Genomic DNA, 18867 nt, shown 5'->3' with positions numbered 1-18867 from the left:
AGGCCACGAATCCAAGGGGGACACCTACTTAATGGCAGACTTGTTTCCAAAACGGGGTAAGCAGTGCAAAAGAGGCAAGCATCCTGCACATAGCAATAACATACACTCTACCTGCAGGAGTGTTGCTGTGGCCTATGTGAAAGAATGATGGCTAGATTTTTTTTAGCAGGGGGAGAGTAACTGGCCCACCTCACCCCAGCACTGTCTGTTCTAGTGGCAGTCTGCTGGTATTCATTTGCATCTTTTTAGATTGTGAGCCCTTTTGGGACAGGGAGCCATTTAGTTATTTGATTTTTCTCTGTAAACCGCTTTGTGAACTTTTAGTTGAAAAGCGGTATATAAATACTGTTAATAAATAATAATAAATAGATACCCAGCAGACAGCCAGGCCTGAAAAGCACAAGAAATTCCTTCATTTTGCAACTTGCCAGTAACAGTGGACCTTCCAAATTAGCCATAGGAGTGTGAGGCTTTTTGCTCTTCAATTGTTTGAGTTTCCTACCACTAGAAGGAGCCTGTTCTCAGAACATGGAACTTCCAAAGGCAGTTACAGATCATCAAACAAGGGTCATTTGAGGTGACACTGATCTTGGAAGCTAAGCAGGGTCACGCCTGGTTAGTACTTGGATGAGAGACCGCCTGGGAATACCGGGTGCTGTAGGCTTATACCATAGTCTTTCGAGACTGAAGGTTGCCAACCAACCACACATTATAATTAGTGATGCTTTGGGGGCAAACAGCAACTTTCAAGGAGGTGATTACTGGAGTGAAAATGGTGCACAGGGAAGGATGTCCACCTCCTTGCATGCCATTGTCCCAATGAGGAGCCCCCCGCTGCTTTAAAGAAAAATTTTTAAGATGTTATCAGGTTTGAGCATGTTTCTTAATAACACATCAATTGTAATGTGTCGTTCAGTCTTTAGAGTCACATTATATGTTATGTTAAGCATGCCCAATTCTCTCTTTTACCTGTCTCTTTGAAGAACTGACAATGTTGTTTTGCAGAAATGTGATGGTAGGGGAGAAACAGTGCTTGGTGGAGTGCGTGCGCGAGAAAGCTATTTATTTATTTATTTATTTATTTATTTATGAATGAATGAATGAATGAATGAATGAATGAGCCACTTTTATGCAGTCAAAACAGCTCACAGGAGTTAAAAAAAACACAGCATATGAAACGTACTAGTGAAAAAACACCCAGGAGAAGCTGCAAGTTGACCAGTAAGGGAGGGATGGTGCAGATTGACATTCCCAAGGGGGAGAGTTCAAGAGCCTGGGCACAGCTACAGAAAAGGCCTATCCAATGTGCCGCTTCTGATGGTGTCAGCATGCGGAGCAGAGCATCTCCAGAAGGTCTTAACAAACCGGTAGAATAATAAGGGAGCAAGCAGGCAGTCCTCAAAAATTGCAGGCTTAAACTGACTGAAGATTTTGTGTCTGTGTGTGTTTAAAGCAGAGGTGTCAAACATATATTTGCAGGCCAGATATGGCCCATATGATAATTGGGCTCTCCCAGCACTGCCCTTTCAGCAACGCCACTTCTGCCAAAACTCTGGGAGGGTGAAATGGAAGGAGGCCTCAGAAGGCAAAGATTGCTACAAGGGAAAACGTAGTCTGAGAAGGGCGAGAATGGGAGATGCTGTTGAGGTGCTGGGAGAGCCTAATAATCATGAGGGTCACCCTTCTGAACCTTCAGTGGTAGCACCCAAAACACTGAATGATAGAGAGTTTGCCCTAGAGCAGGGGTCGGCAACCTGTGGCTCTAGAGCCGCATGCGGCTCTTTCAGCTGTCTGCTGCGGCTCCTCCTGGTGAAAGTGGCAAAGAGTGTGACAGGAGGCACCTGTGTTGGGAGGGCAGGCTGCTTCCCTCCGCCCCCTGAGCTCACTGCCCTCCTCTCCCTTCATCCCCACCTGCCCCGCATTGGTTTCCCTTTTCAATTTTGCCCGCTCTGCAGGCTTAAGCTCCCTGTTTTTCCCTTCCCCAACTCTCTAGCAGGCTCAGCCAATCAGCATCCAGCAGGCTCCTGGCTTTTTCTGTTGGAATGGCTCAGGGCCCTTCACTGGCTGACCACCAGCCAATCCTGAGCCGCCTTCCTCCTCAGCCATTGCGAGCCCTTGCAGCCGCCTTTCCCTGAGCAGGTCCCCACTCAGTGCAAGGAGAGGCTTTTCCTCCACAGCAGAGGAGACATCCGGTGTGTCTACTCAGTAGTAAGCCCCATTACAGTGGATGAAGCTTGCTCCCAGGAAAGGGTGCCTGGGATTGCAGCCTGCTCTATGCGTGTCTACTCAGTTGTAAGCCCCATTACAGAGGATGAAGCTTACTCCCAGGAAAGGGTGCCTGGGATGGCAGCCTTGAAGCCTGCTCAAGGCCAAGTGCAAGGGTGGGTGGGTGGGTGGGTGGGAGCCCACGCAGGTCTGTTCCAGAGTAAGCCCCGATGTAGTCCCTGGGCTACTCCCAGGAAGGTGTGGAGGGCTGTATCCTCAGCCTCCTCCTGTGCAGGTCTACTCACAAGTAAGCCCCGCTGTAGTCAGTGGGGCTTCCTCCCAGGAAGGTGTGGAGGGCTGCAGCCTCAGCCCCCTCCTAATGTAGGTCTACTCACAAGTAGTCAGTGAGGCTTCCTCCCAGGTAAGTGTATAGAGGACTGCAGCCTGAGAGCTCCAACCAACTTGTCTGCTCAGAAGTCCCATTGTAGCCAATGGGGCTTACTCCCAGGATAGTGTGGAGAGGGTTGCAGCCTGAGTGAGGGGGAGGGCAGGCAGGCAGGGCAGAAGCTGGCCTGTGGTTCCCCCCCCCCAGCTCTGGCTTCTTCTCTTCCCCACCTCTGGAGTCTGTGTCCTTTTTTCCTTCCAGCAGGGTGCCTCTGGAAGGTGGGGGGAGTTCTTTAGTATCCATGTAAGATAAGCAGATGTCATAACGGCCATATGTATTGGAATCCTGGAAGATCTGGTGAGGAGGTAGATGTGATGTCAGCAGTGGCCCCTTTAAGGGTAAGGCCTGGGCATCCAGCATAGTGTGCTGCACAGCTGCAGCCACTTGAAGGCAATAGGGCCCTCAGGGATATAAGGAGCACCTGAGGAAGGGGGTGTGGGTTGTAGAAGGAGTGCAGGTTGGAGGTAGGGGAGGAGACTGACTGACTGACTGGGCTTATTGACTTTGACTTGGATACTCTGACTGATTTGACTGACTTACTTTGGAATCTGACCTTGGACTGTGACTTGGCTTATTGACTTTGGACTCTGCCCTGGATGCTCTGACTGACTTTCTGACTAATGGACTGCTGGAAACACTGGAGTTTGAAGTGTGGCTGCTGTGCCCAAGACCTGCTGAGGACCAAGGGTCTGCTGTAGTGGTGGGAGGCTGCTGGCAGGAGAGAGGACCTCTGAAGGTTGAACAGGCCAGCTACCCTGGAGGTGGGGTCCAGCAGGACTGCAGGGCAGAACCAGGGTCATTGGTTGGGGGAAAGAAGGGGAGCTAATTTGCTTAAAGTGGGCCTAATTCTCCAGGCAGAGAATGGCCTTGGAATCAGGCAAAACACCATAGAGGACCAGGCATCTGAAAACATAGTTTTGTCATACATTCTTGTCCTAACTAAAAGCTACAAGAGGGGGCTACATTATAAAAATGGGATCTATAAGAGCATAAAGGTGGGGGGGAAAAAACTATATATGCAGTATTATCTTCAGTCTAGGTGTCAAAAGGGTTTTGTGGCTCCTGAGGTTTTTTTCCCTCCGGAAAATGGGTCCAAATGGCTCATTGAGTGTTTAAGGTTGCCGACCCCTGCCCTAGAGGGGTCTAGTCCAGGCTTTTCATTAAGATCCACAGGAACCTGGTGCTGGCACTGGAAGGAAAAGGCCAGGTCCTAGGACCTCCTTGCTACTGTTAATTCCCTGCTGCGATGCCAGAAGCTTCTCTTGGGTCCCAGTTATTACAGCTTATCATCCCCCAAACTTCCCCCCATAGTTTCCAGTTTTTTCCTTTATCAACCACAAGACTCTGGATATTATGCAGAATCATATAATTGGCTTGAGTTGCCAGCTTAATAGTAAACCTGGAAGTGCTAGAAATGAATAGGTGATTCCTTTGGCTTGCATATTAGCTTTGCTATGGAAATAAATTAATCCATTGCTGCCATGAAGCCTTCCTGCTTGTGCCTGTTTGTCACCACTGTGTCCTATTGACTTCCTTCTTCCTCTTTTCCTCTGGGCAGGTTTCGGAGTTGGTGAAGTCCTCCACGATGTCTAGCCCCAGAATTGTACTGGCCATCACAGACCTCAGCTTGCCTCTGGGTCGCAGGGTGGCTGCCAAAGCCATTGCTGCCTTGTGAGCATCCCGCAAACCCCAAGAGCAAAACCGCAGAGTTGGGATCATGGAGTATGCCCTCTGTTCCAAAGCTGCCGCAGGGCTTCCTTGAATGCACAGACACTCCAAAGAAGTAGGTACTGCAGCAACATGAGAGAGAATGTAGGGAGAAAGCACCTCTCAAGAGCAAGCCCATCACCTGTGTTGGCCCTGCCACGGTCCCTATGCCAAACTTTACCAAGGATCCAGGCTGTTTTTCCTTTCTAATAGCATGGCTGTTTCCCATCGCCACACTTGTCTGAACATGAACATCTGTTTTTGGAGATTTTTGCCTTTTGATTTGTCTTGCTTTATAATTATCTGGATTTTTAGTTTCTTCTTGAACAAATCTGGAAGAAGCTGTATTCCCAAGCAGCGTATCCTGTTGTGATGCTTTTAAAAAAACCTGACTTTTTAAATACTTTTCAAGACAGCTACAGAAATCTTTATGAAAAGAACTATGATCAAAACACTCCTATTTCATAGTGTAACCTAATATTGGAAAGAGAGTATACTTCACGAGGGCAGCGTGATGATTCCGTGAGTTCTTCTTTCCTCGTCCCTGTGTGTATATAGATTTGCATTATCTTTATTATTTCCCTACATTTGTAAATAGAACATGTTTTATAAATACTGAAAAATAAATCCTTGTTGCCCTTTTCCAGAAATTTGCATGATGAATTAATTTAGGATGTACATAAAGGCAGTGTATGTTCCTTAATTCCATGGTTGTAGTTCACAAGCATGGAGTTTGCCATTGGGCACAAAATTCAGCATCATGAGGATTTTATTACATTTCTAATCCTTATAGTGGTAAAAATGGACTTTGAAAGTAGGCAGTGCCTAGTGTAATCCCAGAAGCTAGGATAGGATTGGGGTTTCCAGGGAACAGGAGGGACATAATTTGTCAAGCTCTTTTGCATCCCTATGACTTGCTGCACAAGAATAACTGGAGCTTAATATCAACCATCTTTTTCCTTTGCAATACAGTTTTGAAAATTTTTTTCCTGGAAGGCAGTATAGATGCACCCCATCCCCCATATCTACAAATCTGGTATCCATGGATTTAGTTATCCGCAGACCTCAGGGGGTGCTTTTTGCGGTACTTTTGTTTTTTTATTAATAGAGATGAAAGCATGGATATTTCTAACTTAACTGAATGTGCAGGCAAGCAGCCTGCACACTAGAGTCTCCCTGTTAGTCTCTCTCTAGCATGCGGACTGGGTGCCTGCACATTCAGTTAAGCAAGAATGTTCCTTGATAAGCAAGAAACACCTGTGTTTCCAGCACTACTAAACAAAAACAAAGGTAATGGGGCTGCTATTAACCTAGGGTTCCCTCATTTGCATGGTTTCCTTATCCACAGCTTATAAGGTTCCCTGGAACGGAACCCCAGCAGATATGGGGGAATGCCTGCATATAAATATTATCATTGGAAATAATATTAACCCCTGCTAATTGGGTAAGAGGCACTTTTTCAAGTGGGTGCTTCTTTTTTTAAGCAGGGGGAGAGTAACTGGCCCACCTCACCCCACCCTCACCCCAGCACTGTCTGTTCTAGTGGCTGTCTGCTGATATTCATTTGCATCTTTTTAGATTGTGAGCCCTTTTGGGACAGGGAGCCATTTAGTTATTTGATTTTTCTCTGTAAACCGCTTTGTGAACTTTTAGTTGAAAAGCGGTATATAAATACTGTTAATAATAATAATAATAATAATAATAATAATAATAATATGGATCAGAAGATAACCAGGTTTAGGGCTGATGTGCAAAGTTTATAAAAATATGTATGCAAATATACATATATGTCACAGAATTAAACTTTTTGTGGTGTACCATTTGGACTAGAAGTGGGAGGTTTGCCTAGCAGGTCTAAGCTGGGCTCTTGAGCTTTGCGTTCCTCTTAAGTCCAGGTTTTTTTGTAGTATACCTGAGTTGGCCAAGAAACCTCAGTAAAAGAAATTTTGCAACTCTTGAGGTAATAGCTGCTGGGAAGAAAAGCAAACTTTGAAGGATATGCATCAGCCTGAAACCTGGTTGTCTTCTGATCCGTATTCCTGCTCTGGGATTGCTGTGCATGAGGCAATATCCTCAACCCACAAAAAACCCCACTGTTGTCTGGAAATTCCAAAATGTGTCGGTGCAATAACAGCTCGTGTCCAGCAGCTTGTCTCTTTCATCGCATACTTGACTCTGTTTTTCTTCCATTCATTCTGATCCCTCTGACAGTGTTAGGGAAGAATTTTCCACCATTGAAGTAATTTCCTGACACAAGTCCTCAAGGTGACCTGATAGCTAGAGTAATAAGGATCACACATTAATCCTTTATTACAAGTTGAGCCTCATTATTTGCGTGGGTTCCGTTCCAAGCACTCACATGGATGGCAAAAAACGTGTTATAGCAAATCAATAAAAAACAAAGTTTCTTTGCTCCTGTGATTTAAAAATAGCCTTGCTGACCTTTGTGATGTAAGATAAGAGTCATTAAGAAGACTATCCATCAATCAGTCCTCCTCCAAGCACTTCACTCAGCCCCTCCCTTCACCAATGCAAAGTGATCACCTTTCTTTCACGTGGTCAGGGGGAAGGGAGGGGTCGCCTGGAGAGAGAAGGATTGATAGATTGTCAGCCAGCTGCCCCCCCCCTCTCATTAAGGAGGTTATTGTTAAAGGACTGTTCAGTTTTTTAAACCGATTTTAAAGGGCTGCATTTTTCCCCTTCTCCAGAGATCAGCACATTCCTTTTCATTTGCAGGGGCCATTCGTGTTGAGTCAAATCCATGTATAAATAGGCTGGACCTGTATATGGATTGAAAAAAAAAACACCTGTCTGTTAATGAGCAACAGGCAGCATTTCTGCCCTGGAATGGGGAAAAGGATTTTAGAAATAATGGCTGCGGGATAGGGAAGAAGAGATGGGTGCTGAAGCCTTTGGCAATTAGGTGATGCAACCCTGGCAGTGTCCTGATGAGAGTGGATAGAGCTGAGCTTGCTATATCATAGCCCCACCCACTTTCAAATATGTTCTGCTGGCAGAGCTTGGAATAGAAGGCACTTGGGCATTTACCCGTTGGCCCCAACTAGCTCTCTTGCACACTCATTGAACGATGGCATTACAGTGCCCTGGCAGAACTGCAGCCATGACTGCTTGAGGCTCACTTAGACCTCAAGCAGCTTGTGTCCCACTGCAGAGCAGATGGGGTTGCACAGCACCCAGGGAGGCTTCTGCTACAACAGGTAGTCTGCCTTTTTGGGGGGTTTGAATTGTATTGAACTATTTGCTATGCAGGACTCTTCTTCATTTCCCAAATGAATTTCATATTTTAAGCTATGTGGTTCTTGCCCGTCCCCAGTCATAGTGACAAATTGGTGTTTCGACACATGTAGAAGATAAGTTTACATTTCATCACTTGGCCTCTTTCTCACACACAGACATACACATAATTGGCTGTGTTTTGAACTTTCTTAATCTTCTTTTGGGGCTTTTTTCCCCTGCTTGAGATTAGAACAGCAGAGTCATTCCCACTCCCCAAAATCATAGCATATATTCACTGCTTGCCCAGAGAATTTGCATTTGGTTGTGTTCTTGTGGTCACTTCCATAGTTGCTATTTATTTTTTTTTTACAACTGTTTGAAAAAGATCCACAAGTTCCCTGTGCAATTTTTGCCTCTGCCCTGAACTTAGTATGCTTAGGTGCAGTCATTTTCTTTCAAGCTCAGCTCCCTCTCCCACCCTCTCAAATCTGTAATATGGAGATATTTGTCCCTATCTACCACAGAGAGTAGTTGTTATGGTTACGACTATGTGAAATTGTACTTCACAAGTGCGATATAAATGCTGATTATTACTGAATCACAGACTATGATAGCTATTCCCAACCTGAAGTCCACACAAAGGATAGGGGAATGGATAAGACATGATATTTTGCACATCTAAATATGCCTAGCAGGTGCATAACTGGTCCACCCATACGTACTGCACCTATAGCACTAGGTATGGCAGTAGGATGTAGGCACCTCCCAAGCCATGATCAGGACCATCTTGCTGTGCTGCTCAGTGAATTGCCCAGGTGAGTCAAGCTTCAGGGATTTGGGGAAGTCAAGTGAAAGTCCAAACGCACTAAACAGTCTGACTCGGAAGGAAAGAGCTCCGATTCAACAAGAAAAATGTGATGACAAATCATAACCTGGGCCAAAAATCATTTGCCAGGAGCAGCAACTGTTTTGGACAGTGCTTGTAAGAGAACAAATGAGTGAGTTGCTGAATTGTCTTCTGACGCTTCTGGGTAATGTCAAGAGTGCTGATTCATGCTTATTGGAGGCTTTGTCTACACATGAAGCAAAATGAGGTGTTAAGAATGGACTGTGCCACTTCAGACTGCAGGAGGGGAGATATTAGAATGTTCTTGGCACTTACACTAGGATTTTCTGTAAGGAGGGTTTAACTGGAAATAGGGTTTTAATTCAACCTGCTCCATAGTATACTCTTTCCAACTGGTAGAGAGATTTTCTTTTTAGATAATTTGAAAGGCTACCTCCACTTTCCATCTCAAGTGGTAAAACTCTTTCTGCTGTCTTAGAATTTTTTTTTTACCTATTATTCTACTTTGTGTATAGATCAAATCTGAGATACATTATCTATCTATAATTCGCAAGTGTTCCCCTTCAGCGGAGATGCCTAGTTGTTTGCTTTGGACATTAACCAAAAATGTGTACAGCAGTGTTTCTTATGCATTTAGCACCAGGATCCACTTTTTAGAATTAAAATCTGTCAAGCCCCACTAGAAGTGACGTCATGATTGGTTGTGACATTATTTTTTACAATCCTAGGCTGCAATCCTACCCCCATTTACCCAGGAGAAAGTCCCATTTACTATCATTGTTCAAAGAATATACATAGTAGCTTGTTAAAAGTACAGGTCTGTAACATTTCCCCAAATGCAGTCACATGCTATGGTAGCATCAAGTCTAATATATTAAAAATAAAACATTGAAATGAATGGGGACCCACTTGAAATTGGCTCGCAACCCACCTAGTGCCATAGTTTGAGAAACACTGGTGTACAGTATTCTGTTTCCAGCATGACTGTGTAACATCCAAAATTGGCCCAAGCCCCCCCCCAAAGGAAATTTAATGGGGGCTAAGTCTGTTTCTTCAGAGCCTCATCGTAGTTATTGAAGTCTGCAGAGGGGAGGGGGGATTTCATAAAACCTTGGGTGGTATGATGGATGAAACCCTAACCCTCCCCCAACAGCTCATATCATTCAATACCCTTGAGATTCTGCATTTGACCATGACAAACCCCCTGACATAAGCATAGGGTTGGTAACTTCCTCAGCGTTGCCTCTCAGGAATGTCCTATGACTCCTTTGACAACCTGAGAAGATGACTAAGAGAAATTGGGAACTTGCAGGATTTCCAATCAGATTCCAGACTGTTTGTTTAGCTGATGCATGGCAACATTGCCTGTCTGAGAGGCAGCCAGCCAGCCAAATGGGCTAGAACAGACCAATCCCTGCACATGGTATGCTGCTGATAAACAGTCTAGATTGGGAAGTTGGCAGGAATTGTGGTATGAGTTTGATGAGACAGACATCCTTTTGCCTGGTTGGCTTCTCCAGTGAAAACGTGCAGAGGTTGTCCAGTGGATGCAGAGAACATGTTGCTCCAGGAACTTCTATGTTTCCTTCCTCTTCGAGTGCATGAGAAAGCAGTGGTTGGGCCCAGATCATTCTACAAAACAAAAAGCATTGTCAGCTTTTGCACTGAAGAAGTTATACGTGCAATAAGCTCAGGCTGACTCAGGATAAAGTAATCCAAAGCATGTTATTGGAAAACACTTCATGGTGTCTTGCTCTGGCTTCCCATCCCTCCCCCTTCCTAAGAAAAATGACAACTTAAACTTAAAAGAAAAGAACCTACTCTCTTTATTTACTTACTGAGGGCCCCATCCTTTCCAACGTTCCAGCGAAAGTGCAGCTGCAATGCTTTTTTTTGGGGGGGGGGGGTATGATTGTACAAAATTATGCAGGGGATGGATAAAAGGATGCTCTTTTCCCTATCACGCAACACCAGTACCAGCGGACATCCACTAAAATTGAGTGTCGGGAGAGTTAGAAGAAAATATCTATCTACCCAGCATGTATTTAGTTTGTGGAACTCCTTGCCACAGGATGTGGTGATGGTGTGTGGCCTAGATGCCTTTAAATGGGGATTGGACAGATTTCTGGAGGAAAAGTCCATCATAGGTTAGAAGCCATGATGCAACCTCCTGATTTTAAGGCCAGGTGCAAGGCAGTGGCAACAGGTTGCAGGTCTCTTGTCTTGTGTGCTCCCAGAGGCATCTGGTGGGCCACTGTGAAGTACAGCAAGCTGGACTAGATGGGCCTTTGGTCTGATCCAGCGGGGGCCTTCTTATTTTCTTATGAGCAAAAAGCTATGGAGAATTAAAAGCATGCTGGAATTTTCAGAAAAACTGTAATTGCTTTCATTATTTGTGTCTAGAGCCATCCAAGGCCAACTGGGGTGGCTGCCTGGGCCCTGACCTTTCATGACCAAATAAATAGTTGGCAACCTTCAGTCTCGAAAGACTATGGTATAAGCCTACAGCACCCGGTATTCCCCTGGCGGTCTCCCATCCAAGTACTAACCGGGCCTGACTCTGCTTAGCTTCCGAAATCAGACAAGATCAGGCACACGCAGGGTTTCATGACCAATACATAGGCATAATGGGGGGCGCGCGTGGTGGGTCATGCACTGGTTGAGCTGCCCCAGACACACACCCTTCATGGGACTACTCCGCCAGAACACCCATGGGTCCTCCCTTTTCTTTTTCAAAGGCATGCTCAGAATCAGAAACCTGTCCCAGTGACCTGTGAACCAAACCACAAATGACATTGTGTCATGAGAAACTGCAGTGGGGACATGCAGGCCTTCTTGTCAGTAGCTAGTGGTTCTTCCCAGCTTTGTACAACGGAGATTTCCTGCTCGGCCTGAACTGTTGGAGCTTGTCAAACAAGAGGATGGTGGCTCATGCACCCAACCCGCCTTGTGCAAATAATAATAAAAAAAGGTCTGGGAAATGCAGCTTCTGCAGAGCCTTCAGGCTGCAGAAAGCAGAAGGAAATCCAACATGCTTTCGAAGAATTGGGTATGGCGCTGTGCGTCACTACTGCTTTTGTAGGAACAGCCAGGATGTGACAGTTCCAGAGCAAGAGGCAATAAGGAAGACTGAGAAATTGCATTCTACTCTCTACATGTTGTGTCCGGTTTAATCTACAGGGCTGGATATCTTCCAGATCCAATCTGTGAAATTTAGCTCTCTTTACCTCTCCCTGCCAATAAGTACACTGCTCCTTCTCTCCCAATACACTAGCTACCTTTCATAGCAGCAACACTTATTTTCAGCATTCCATGACTGAGCTTTCCCACTTCCAAGGTTAGAATCTCAGTGACCAACCTGTGAAGCCACAGTAGCCTGGTCAATATCTGGGAAGGGTGGCGGTTGTTTAGATCTGCTGCAGCACTGAGCCTCCTCTTGGTGACTGGTATGGAGGGCAGATTTCACTGCCTCTAAACAGTATCTGACATTTAAGGCCACTTGGTCAAGAGCTCCGTGGGAGGTAAAGGAGGTGTGGGCAGGACGTGACAAATCTACACAGCCACTCCTTTGTTTGGGTATGGCATTGTGTAACACTTAAATATTCAACTGGTAGGCTGCAGCACATTGGCATGCCACATAAAGCCTGCAGGTGGGCTGTGGGAGTTTGGAGCACAGTGGTTGAAAATAGCTGAAAAACCCTGCCAGGTTCTGTGGTTCTGTTTCTAGGACAACTATCTGTAGTAACAAATTGTCTGTCCACCTTCCTCCGCTGGCTGGCAGAGGAAGAGGGACAGACCATTCATTACTACAGATAACTACCCTAGAAACAGAGCTGCAGAACCGGAAGAGTCTCCAGGAAGCTGGAAGTGACATCACAAATGGTGAAGACCATAGAGCAGATCATAGAAATCAGTGTGCCATGAGCAGAAAAAATGTTGAAAACAGCTGCTGCTGCAGCTTGCTGGAAGCCTGTTGCCAAGTTCCAAGACCATCTCCATTTCCCATAGTAGAGGAATGTAGTGGAGTTGCCTCTTCTGGGGTAGTGGCGTTGCATCTTCTCTCCCATCCTGTGTGACAATAGAGTTTTCTCACAAAGGTCCCTGTAATGGTGACCAAGAGAGTTGCACTCTCATTGTCCCCTTGTCTTCCATCCTATGTGGCTTACACAGTAAAATAAATCAATAGCTGGTTCCTTGTCCCCAAAGGGCTCAAAACTTAAAAAAAAACCAAACAAAAAACAGAAGAGAACCAGCTGGAAAAGTCACCATGCTGGGGTGAAGAGAGACTTTTGCTTTCCCCCTACTAAATATAAGAGGAGCACCACTAAAGTGCTTCTTTGCCCAGTTAGCAAGGGCTATCGGTCAAAACTCTTGTAGAATTTTCAAATGAGGTCTTCTGCAGTAGGAGGAGACTAGGCTTGCAGTTCTATACAAAGTTACCTGGGATTAAGCAGGGATGGGCAAGTGAGGCGCGGCTTGACTCGAGTTGAGTCATGAGTCTCTGCCCCCATGACTCGACTTGAAAAAGAGGGATAACCGGGGCACTTTCTGAGTTGTCCGGAGCATTTTCACAACTCAAAAAGACTTGAGTCACCAGTTGTTCTCTTTAAAAAGTCTGCTATGGAAAAAACGGGTGCTACCAGGGTGTGTGTGTGTCCGAGTTCTCTTTAAATACGCCCCTGATGTCCCCATTCCATCTGTAAACAAGGAGGTGGGACTGACTGTAAGAGAGCAGGGACAGAAGCTGCAAGAAGGAGGAGGGTCATGCGCAGCAGCTGCAAGGCTTACCAGAACGAACTTATCAGGCTTACCAATCCTTTGCAGCTCTACTCAGAAGTAGTCCCATTTGCACGGGTTCATTCAATGAGGCTTCCCCCTCCCAAGTCCATGCTTTTCCACAGACAACGACGGGGCAGTTCTGCCTCACCTGCTGCCCCTGCCATGAAGACAGCCAGCTCCAGCCTCCTACCCAATGCAAAAGCAAAACATTATCCCTTTATTGCCTCCTGTCTGAAACTTCCCTGTTGCTTGCCTAGTCTAAATGATGGCTTCATAAGGTCTTTCATGCCATGAAAAGTAAGCAAGCACCCACAGACAGACCCTAGTGTGCATGTGTTGTGAATCAGTGTGGAGTCAAGTGGCCTCAGACTCGAGTCAATGTCAGAGTCATCAGTGGAAGTGACTTGAGTCTCCACGAGTCAGTGAAAAACACAGATTTTTGCTACTCAGACTTGAGTCACCTGACTCAAGTTCCCATCCCTGGGAGTTAGTTTTATTGAACTCAATGGGGCTTACTTTTGAGTAGACATACATAGGATTGTGCTATAGGTCAGGTTATTAAAATAGGGGACATTATGTCAAAAATTTAGGAACTACTTCAGAGTCCAATCAGGTAGCAAGATAATCCAGAATATGAACATGAGGGATAACAATTTTGGAAGGGAACTATGGATTTATAATTGGAAAAACTTTATTGCAAATATCACCTTATGAACAGTAGGCTGCAATCCTATGCACAGTTACCTGAACATAGGTTTAATCAAGCTCCAAAGTAAACCTGTTTAGGATTGGTTGTTGTAAAAGGGCAATTTCTGACATATGATGGAGTTGTTCTAGGATTAAAAAACTAGAAGGAAATCCTCAAGAAAGCACACAAGAAACACATTATAATTACTCTTAGACTTTGTAGTGATTTGGACTGGATTTCTGAAAGAGTTGGGATGTAGATCCCAGGAGGAAGCTCCTTATCATTTTCTAAAATCTTATCAACAATAAATTTGCTCCAGAAATACGTTGTGTCTTAAATTAAAAGTATGGCTTTCTATGGTTTGGGAAACTCTCAGCTTCTTAACATTTATAGTCATTTTATGCAAAATAGAATCCATGTTTAGATGACTCATCAGAATGGCATCAACTTGTCAGAATGGCAACAATGCGCAAACTTTTACCATAGATACAGAAGTACTGATGGGAAATTTGCAAATAGTGTGTTGAGAATTAATAGATTAAAAGGAAGATTTCACCTCCTTTTTATGGGTAGTTTTGGTTTACTCATGAGTAACATGCAACTCATTTTGTAATTGCAATTTTATGCTCCTGGCTTGGCTTCTTCTTCTTACATTATATATTCAGTGGCGTAGCTAGCGGGGTGTGGGGGTGCGGTCTGCCCCAGGTACCACCTTTGGGGGGGTGACACCACAAATGCCCCAACATTGCTAACATCACGGAGGTTCGGAATAAACCCATCATGCTATATTCCATTGGATGTGGAATTTCCAGCTGAATGCAATGCAAAAAACTGGATTGAAATATCTCCTTTCCATCAAAAATTATGGACAAAAAACCAGAAACAAAAAAATGTATGGAACCCTACGGAAAATGAAACTGAGCCATATCATGCATTTACTCATGAGTAGGTGAACTTACCATAGTTTGTTGGAAAGGGCAGGCTGAGAGGAATCCAATGACACCAGAATGGTTCCTATCCGATGAAAGCATTCCCCCAAAAATACTCAAGAAAGAAGTCCCTCCCTCCAGGCAGACGAATGTATTGAGCCCTATGGAAAGTGAAAGTAAGCCACACAGTCATGTTTACTCACGAGTAAGCAGATGTGCCTTGGCTTCTGGTCAAGTCAAGCAAAGAGGAATGCAAGGCTAGCTGCATGGTTCCAATCTGATGAAAGTGGAGCTCAACAAATGCTCCAGAAGGTGGCACCCCCCCCCCCCCAGAATAAAACAGGCTTCAGGTGGCAAGGTCAGTTTTATTTGTTTTTAGACCTGTAAAGCCAGTGTCCTGATATCGATATGCTTGAAATTCAAGAATTTACACTGAACTGGGCACTGGGGAGGTCTGAAAAGCTCACTGATATTTTTTTTTTTTTTTTGGGGGGGGGAGGTGTTATTGCAGGCAGGCTACAGAGAAAATTTACTTGGGGGAACAGGGCTGGCTTCCCCTGATTTAATTATTTGTTTTTCTTTAATTTAATTATTTATTTTATTGTGCTTGATGTTGTCACTTCCAGCCGTGGCATCACTTCCAGTGGATCCTGAACAGATTGTCATTCTAAAAAGTGGGTCCCAGTGTTAAAAGTTTGAGAACCACTGCCTTAACTCAAAATAGGTCAATCAGACATTCTTGGGGGGGAGGGGGGTGACACCCTAGTGACCAAGATTCTGGAAATTATGGCTTTTAGGAATAATACCATCATGTTATATACCATTTGATGCAGAATTTCATCCATTGCTTGAGGGGAAATATTCACTGCATTTATTTTCTGGCTTTTATTATTATTCATTTCAAATCCTGAGCTGCTTAGAGGAAGGGTGGTATAAAAATGTGATTGAATTAAATAATGTCATATGGGGTGAGAAAAATTTATGGGCTCCTGGTGTCAAATGACCTAGCTATGCCTTTACTTGGCAACCTTCAGTCTCGAAAGACTGGTATCGTGCTCTGAAAGGTGGTTCTGGCACAGCGTCTAGTGTGGCTGAAAAGGCCGATTCGGGAGTGACAATCCCTTCCACACCGGGAGCAAGTGCAGTCTGTCCCTGGTCTGTCTCCCTGGCTATGGGCCTTCCTTCTTTGCCTCTTTGCCTCAGACTGTTGGCCAAGTGTCTCTTCAAACTGGGAAAGGCCATGCTGCACAGCCTGCCTCCAAGTGGGCCGCTCAGAGGCCAGGGTTTCCCACTTGTTGAGGTCCATCCCTAAGGCCTTCAGATCCCTCTTGCAGATGTCCTTGTATCGCAGCTGTGGTCTACCTGTAGGGCGCTTTCCTTGCACGAGTTCTCCATAGAGGAGATCCTTTGGGATCCGGCCATCATCCGTTCTCACGACATGACCAAGCCAACGCAGGCGTCTCTGTTTCAGCAGTGCATACATGCTAGGGATTCCAGCATGTTCCAGGACTGTGTTGTTTGGAACTTTGTCCTGCCAGATGATGCCGAGAATGCGTCGGAGGCAGCGCATGTGGAAAGCGTTCAGTTTCCTCTCCTGTTGTGAGCGAAGAGTCCATGACTCGCTGCAGTACAGAAGTGTACTCAGGACGCAAGCTCTGTAGACCTGGATCTTGGTATGTTCCGTCAGCTTCTTGTTGGACCAGACTCTCTTTGTGAGTCTGGAAAACATGGTTGCTGCTTTACCGATGCGCTTGTTTAGCTCGGTATCGAGAGAAAGAGTGTCAGGGATCGTTGAGCCAAGGTACACAAAGTCATGGACAACCTCCAGTTCATGCGCAGAGATTGTAATGCAGGGAGGTGAGTCCACATCCTGAACCATGCCACTAGCTATGCCACTGATTATATTATATATATAAACATCATGTACTACAAAGGAAAAAAATTAAATAGCCAATTAAATAAGTACATGATTCTCTGTCTTCAAAAGCTTGTGCTCCTTACCCCCATGCAAAAGAGACAACAGCAAACAGCCACAAGACTGTCGGGGTGAGGAGGGAGAATTGCTCTCCCCCTGTTAAATATTTGAGGAGCACCACTTAAAATATGTCTCTTAGCCTGACTGAAAATCTAAGGCTGTAATCCTATACACTAGCCATTTTCAACCACTGTGCTGTGGCACACTGGTGTGCCATGGATTGTCTGCAGGTGTGCCACAGGAGTTGGGGGGGGGGTTATCATTTGTTAGTAGGTCCACAGGGGATGCAAGCCCCTGCTGTCAGTGCGGTGTGCCTTGTCAATTGTAAAAAGAACTGATGGTGTGCCTTGACAATTTTAGTACCATGTCAGTGTGCCATGAGATAAAAAGACTGAGAATTGCTGCTATACACACTTGCCTGGGAGTAAGTATCACTGAATTCAGTGGGACTTACTTCTGAGTAGATATGCATAGGATTGCACTGCAGACGTAATCAACTGCTAAATAATCCAGATGCTTGAAAATAGGTAAGCAGAAAATGTACTTTTGATGACTTAGTTTTTTCTCTCCTTTGTCTATTTTTTTTTCTTGTCCTTCCTTCTTTCCTTCCTCCTCTTATTTGTCTCTGTTTACTTTTTATGGTTTGTCAGTATTTTGTTTGCCTTGCCAGCTATTCTTTGCAACACAGGAGTTTTTTTTTTAAACCCCTCCTTTTTTGAAATGCCTTCATCATTTGCTAAACAGGAAGTACTGCTGGTGGAAATGTAGCAACCTGGGAAAGCTTTCAAGCCTGCCTGATTAATGTACATTCTCCATAAAACATTTTAAGTGCTTTTACAGTATGATGACAAGTCATCTGGGAAAATAGCACAGAAGAGGAAAACTAACAGGTTCAGACAGAGTCCTGACCAAGTGACTGGTCATAGTTCAAGGCTTGGCCAGGTATTGGTTGGATTGATCTCAGTGTGGAAGTTTGGTTGGTTCAAGGAAGTTTCACTCTTTTGGAGGACTTCATCCCCATTGTTCAGAAAAACATCTTTTCCTTTCGCTTGTCACCATTTCTCATCATCTTGATGCATGAAGCATGGAATGATGTGCTTGCTGAAGTGTTGGCTGTGGCGGTGGGCAGTTAGTTTTCTGCCCTCTCTGGTGGTCTGTGAGGGAGCAATTGCTTCAGCAGGATGCTTCCGCATGGACCACCAGAGAGGGTGGAGAACAGACCACCTGCAGCTGCACCCAGCACTTCCAGCATCTTGCCATGTGGTCCCCTATAGGCTACCAAATTTAATTGTATTTTTTGTGAGCAGAGGTTGGGGGGGTTGCATGTGGTCCATGATCAGAGAAATGGCTACAGCTTGCCTCCACACACAGCCCACTTTACACTTATGTTTTCCACTCAGTCATATGCGTGAGAGCGATGGGCTTGGGAGGTGGTGCCAGGTGGGAAGAAGCGTATGTGAAAAACAGTATGCCCATGCAAAACCATTCTTCAGGAGCCCAGATGGCTGTGCTGTAGGCCACAGCCAAAGGGCTGTCATGTTAACACTACAGATGAATGACCCAGTGCCTGTAGAAACCACATTTCCAATGGCAGAGTGTGAATTGAGCATTGGCTCTTTTTATGTAGCCCCTGTCACATTCGTTTTGCCTTGGCTCTCAGCTGAATGTAGGCACCCCTGGCTGCATCATTTAAAACTGCTTTGACTGGGTATGAAAAATTCTCTCTAACGCACATGGTCTGTGGTGGCTGTTCCATGTGCAGGAGACCTATTTCGTATTAGTCATCCACCGATGATCATCTGTGGTGCTCAGTAGGAGGAAAACCCCTCTCATTCAAACCATTGTCTTTACAAATCTCTTGTCTCTACTCACCCATCCTCCTTTAACCACACCTGTTTTTGGTATGCCCCATCTTAAAGCACAGAATAAGAGCCCAATTTTATGCATGTAGTCTCAGAAATGAGTGTCATTATCGTCAATGGGGCTGACTTCCAGGAAAGTGTGGATAGGGTTGCAAGTCTAGTCTAGTTCAGACTAGAGACAAAGACCAAGACC

General features: G+C 45.1%; 1 protein-coding gene across 4 annotated transcripts in view; it reads left to right on the top strand.

The window, feature by feature from the left end:
- The window catches only part of MED24 (mediator complex subunit 24), a 64438-nt gene extending 59431 nt beyond the window's left edge, over window positions 1–5007 (top strand). For all 4 annotated transcript variants that reach the window (XM_066627773.1, XM_066627772.1, XM_066627770.1 and 1 more), the window contains exon 26: window positions 4209–5007. In XM_066627773.1, the coding sequence (XP_066483870.1) occupies window positions 4209–4325 (117 nt within the window). In that variant the 3' untranslated portion in view covers window positions 4326–5007. The remainder of the gene's footprint in view (window positions 1–4208) is intronic.
- Window positions 5008–18867: the final 13860 nt, after the last annotated feature.

Source organism: Tiliqua scincoides, chromosome 5 (genome assembly GCF_035046505.1).
Source record: "Tiliqua scincoides isolate rTilSci1 chromosome 5, rTilSci1.hap2, whole genome shotgun sequence".
Classification (NCBI taxonomy): domain Eukaryota; kingdom Metazoa; phylum Chordata; class Lepidosauria; order Squamata; family Scincidae; genus Tiliqua; species Tiliqua scincoides.
This window is presented reverse-complemented; position numbering and strand designations above follow the sequence as displayed.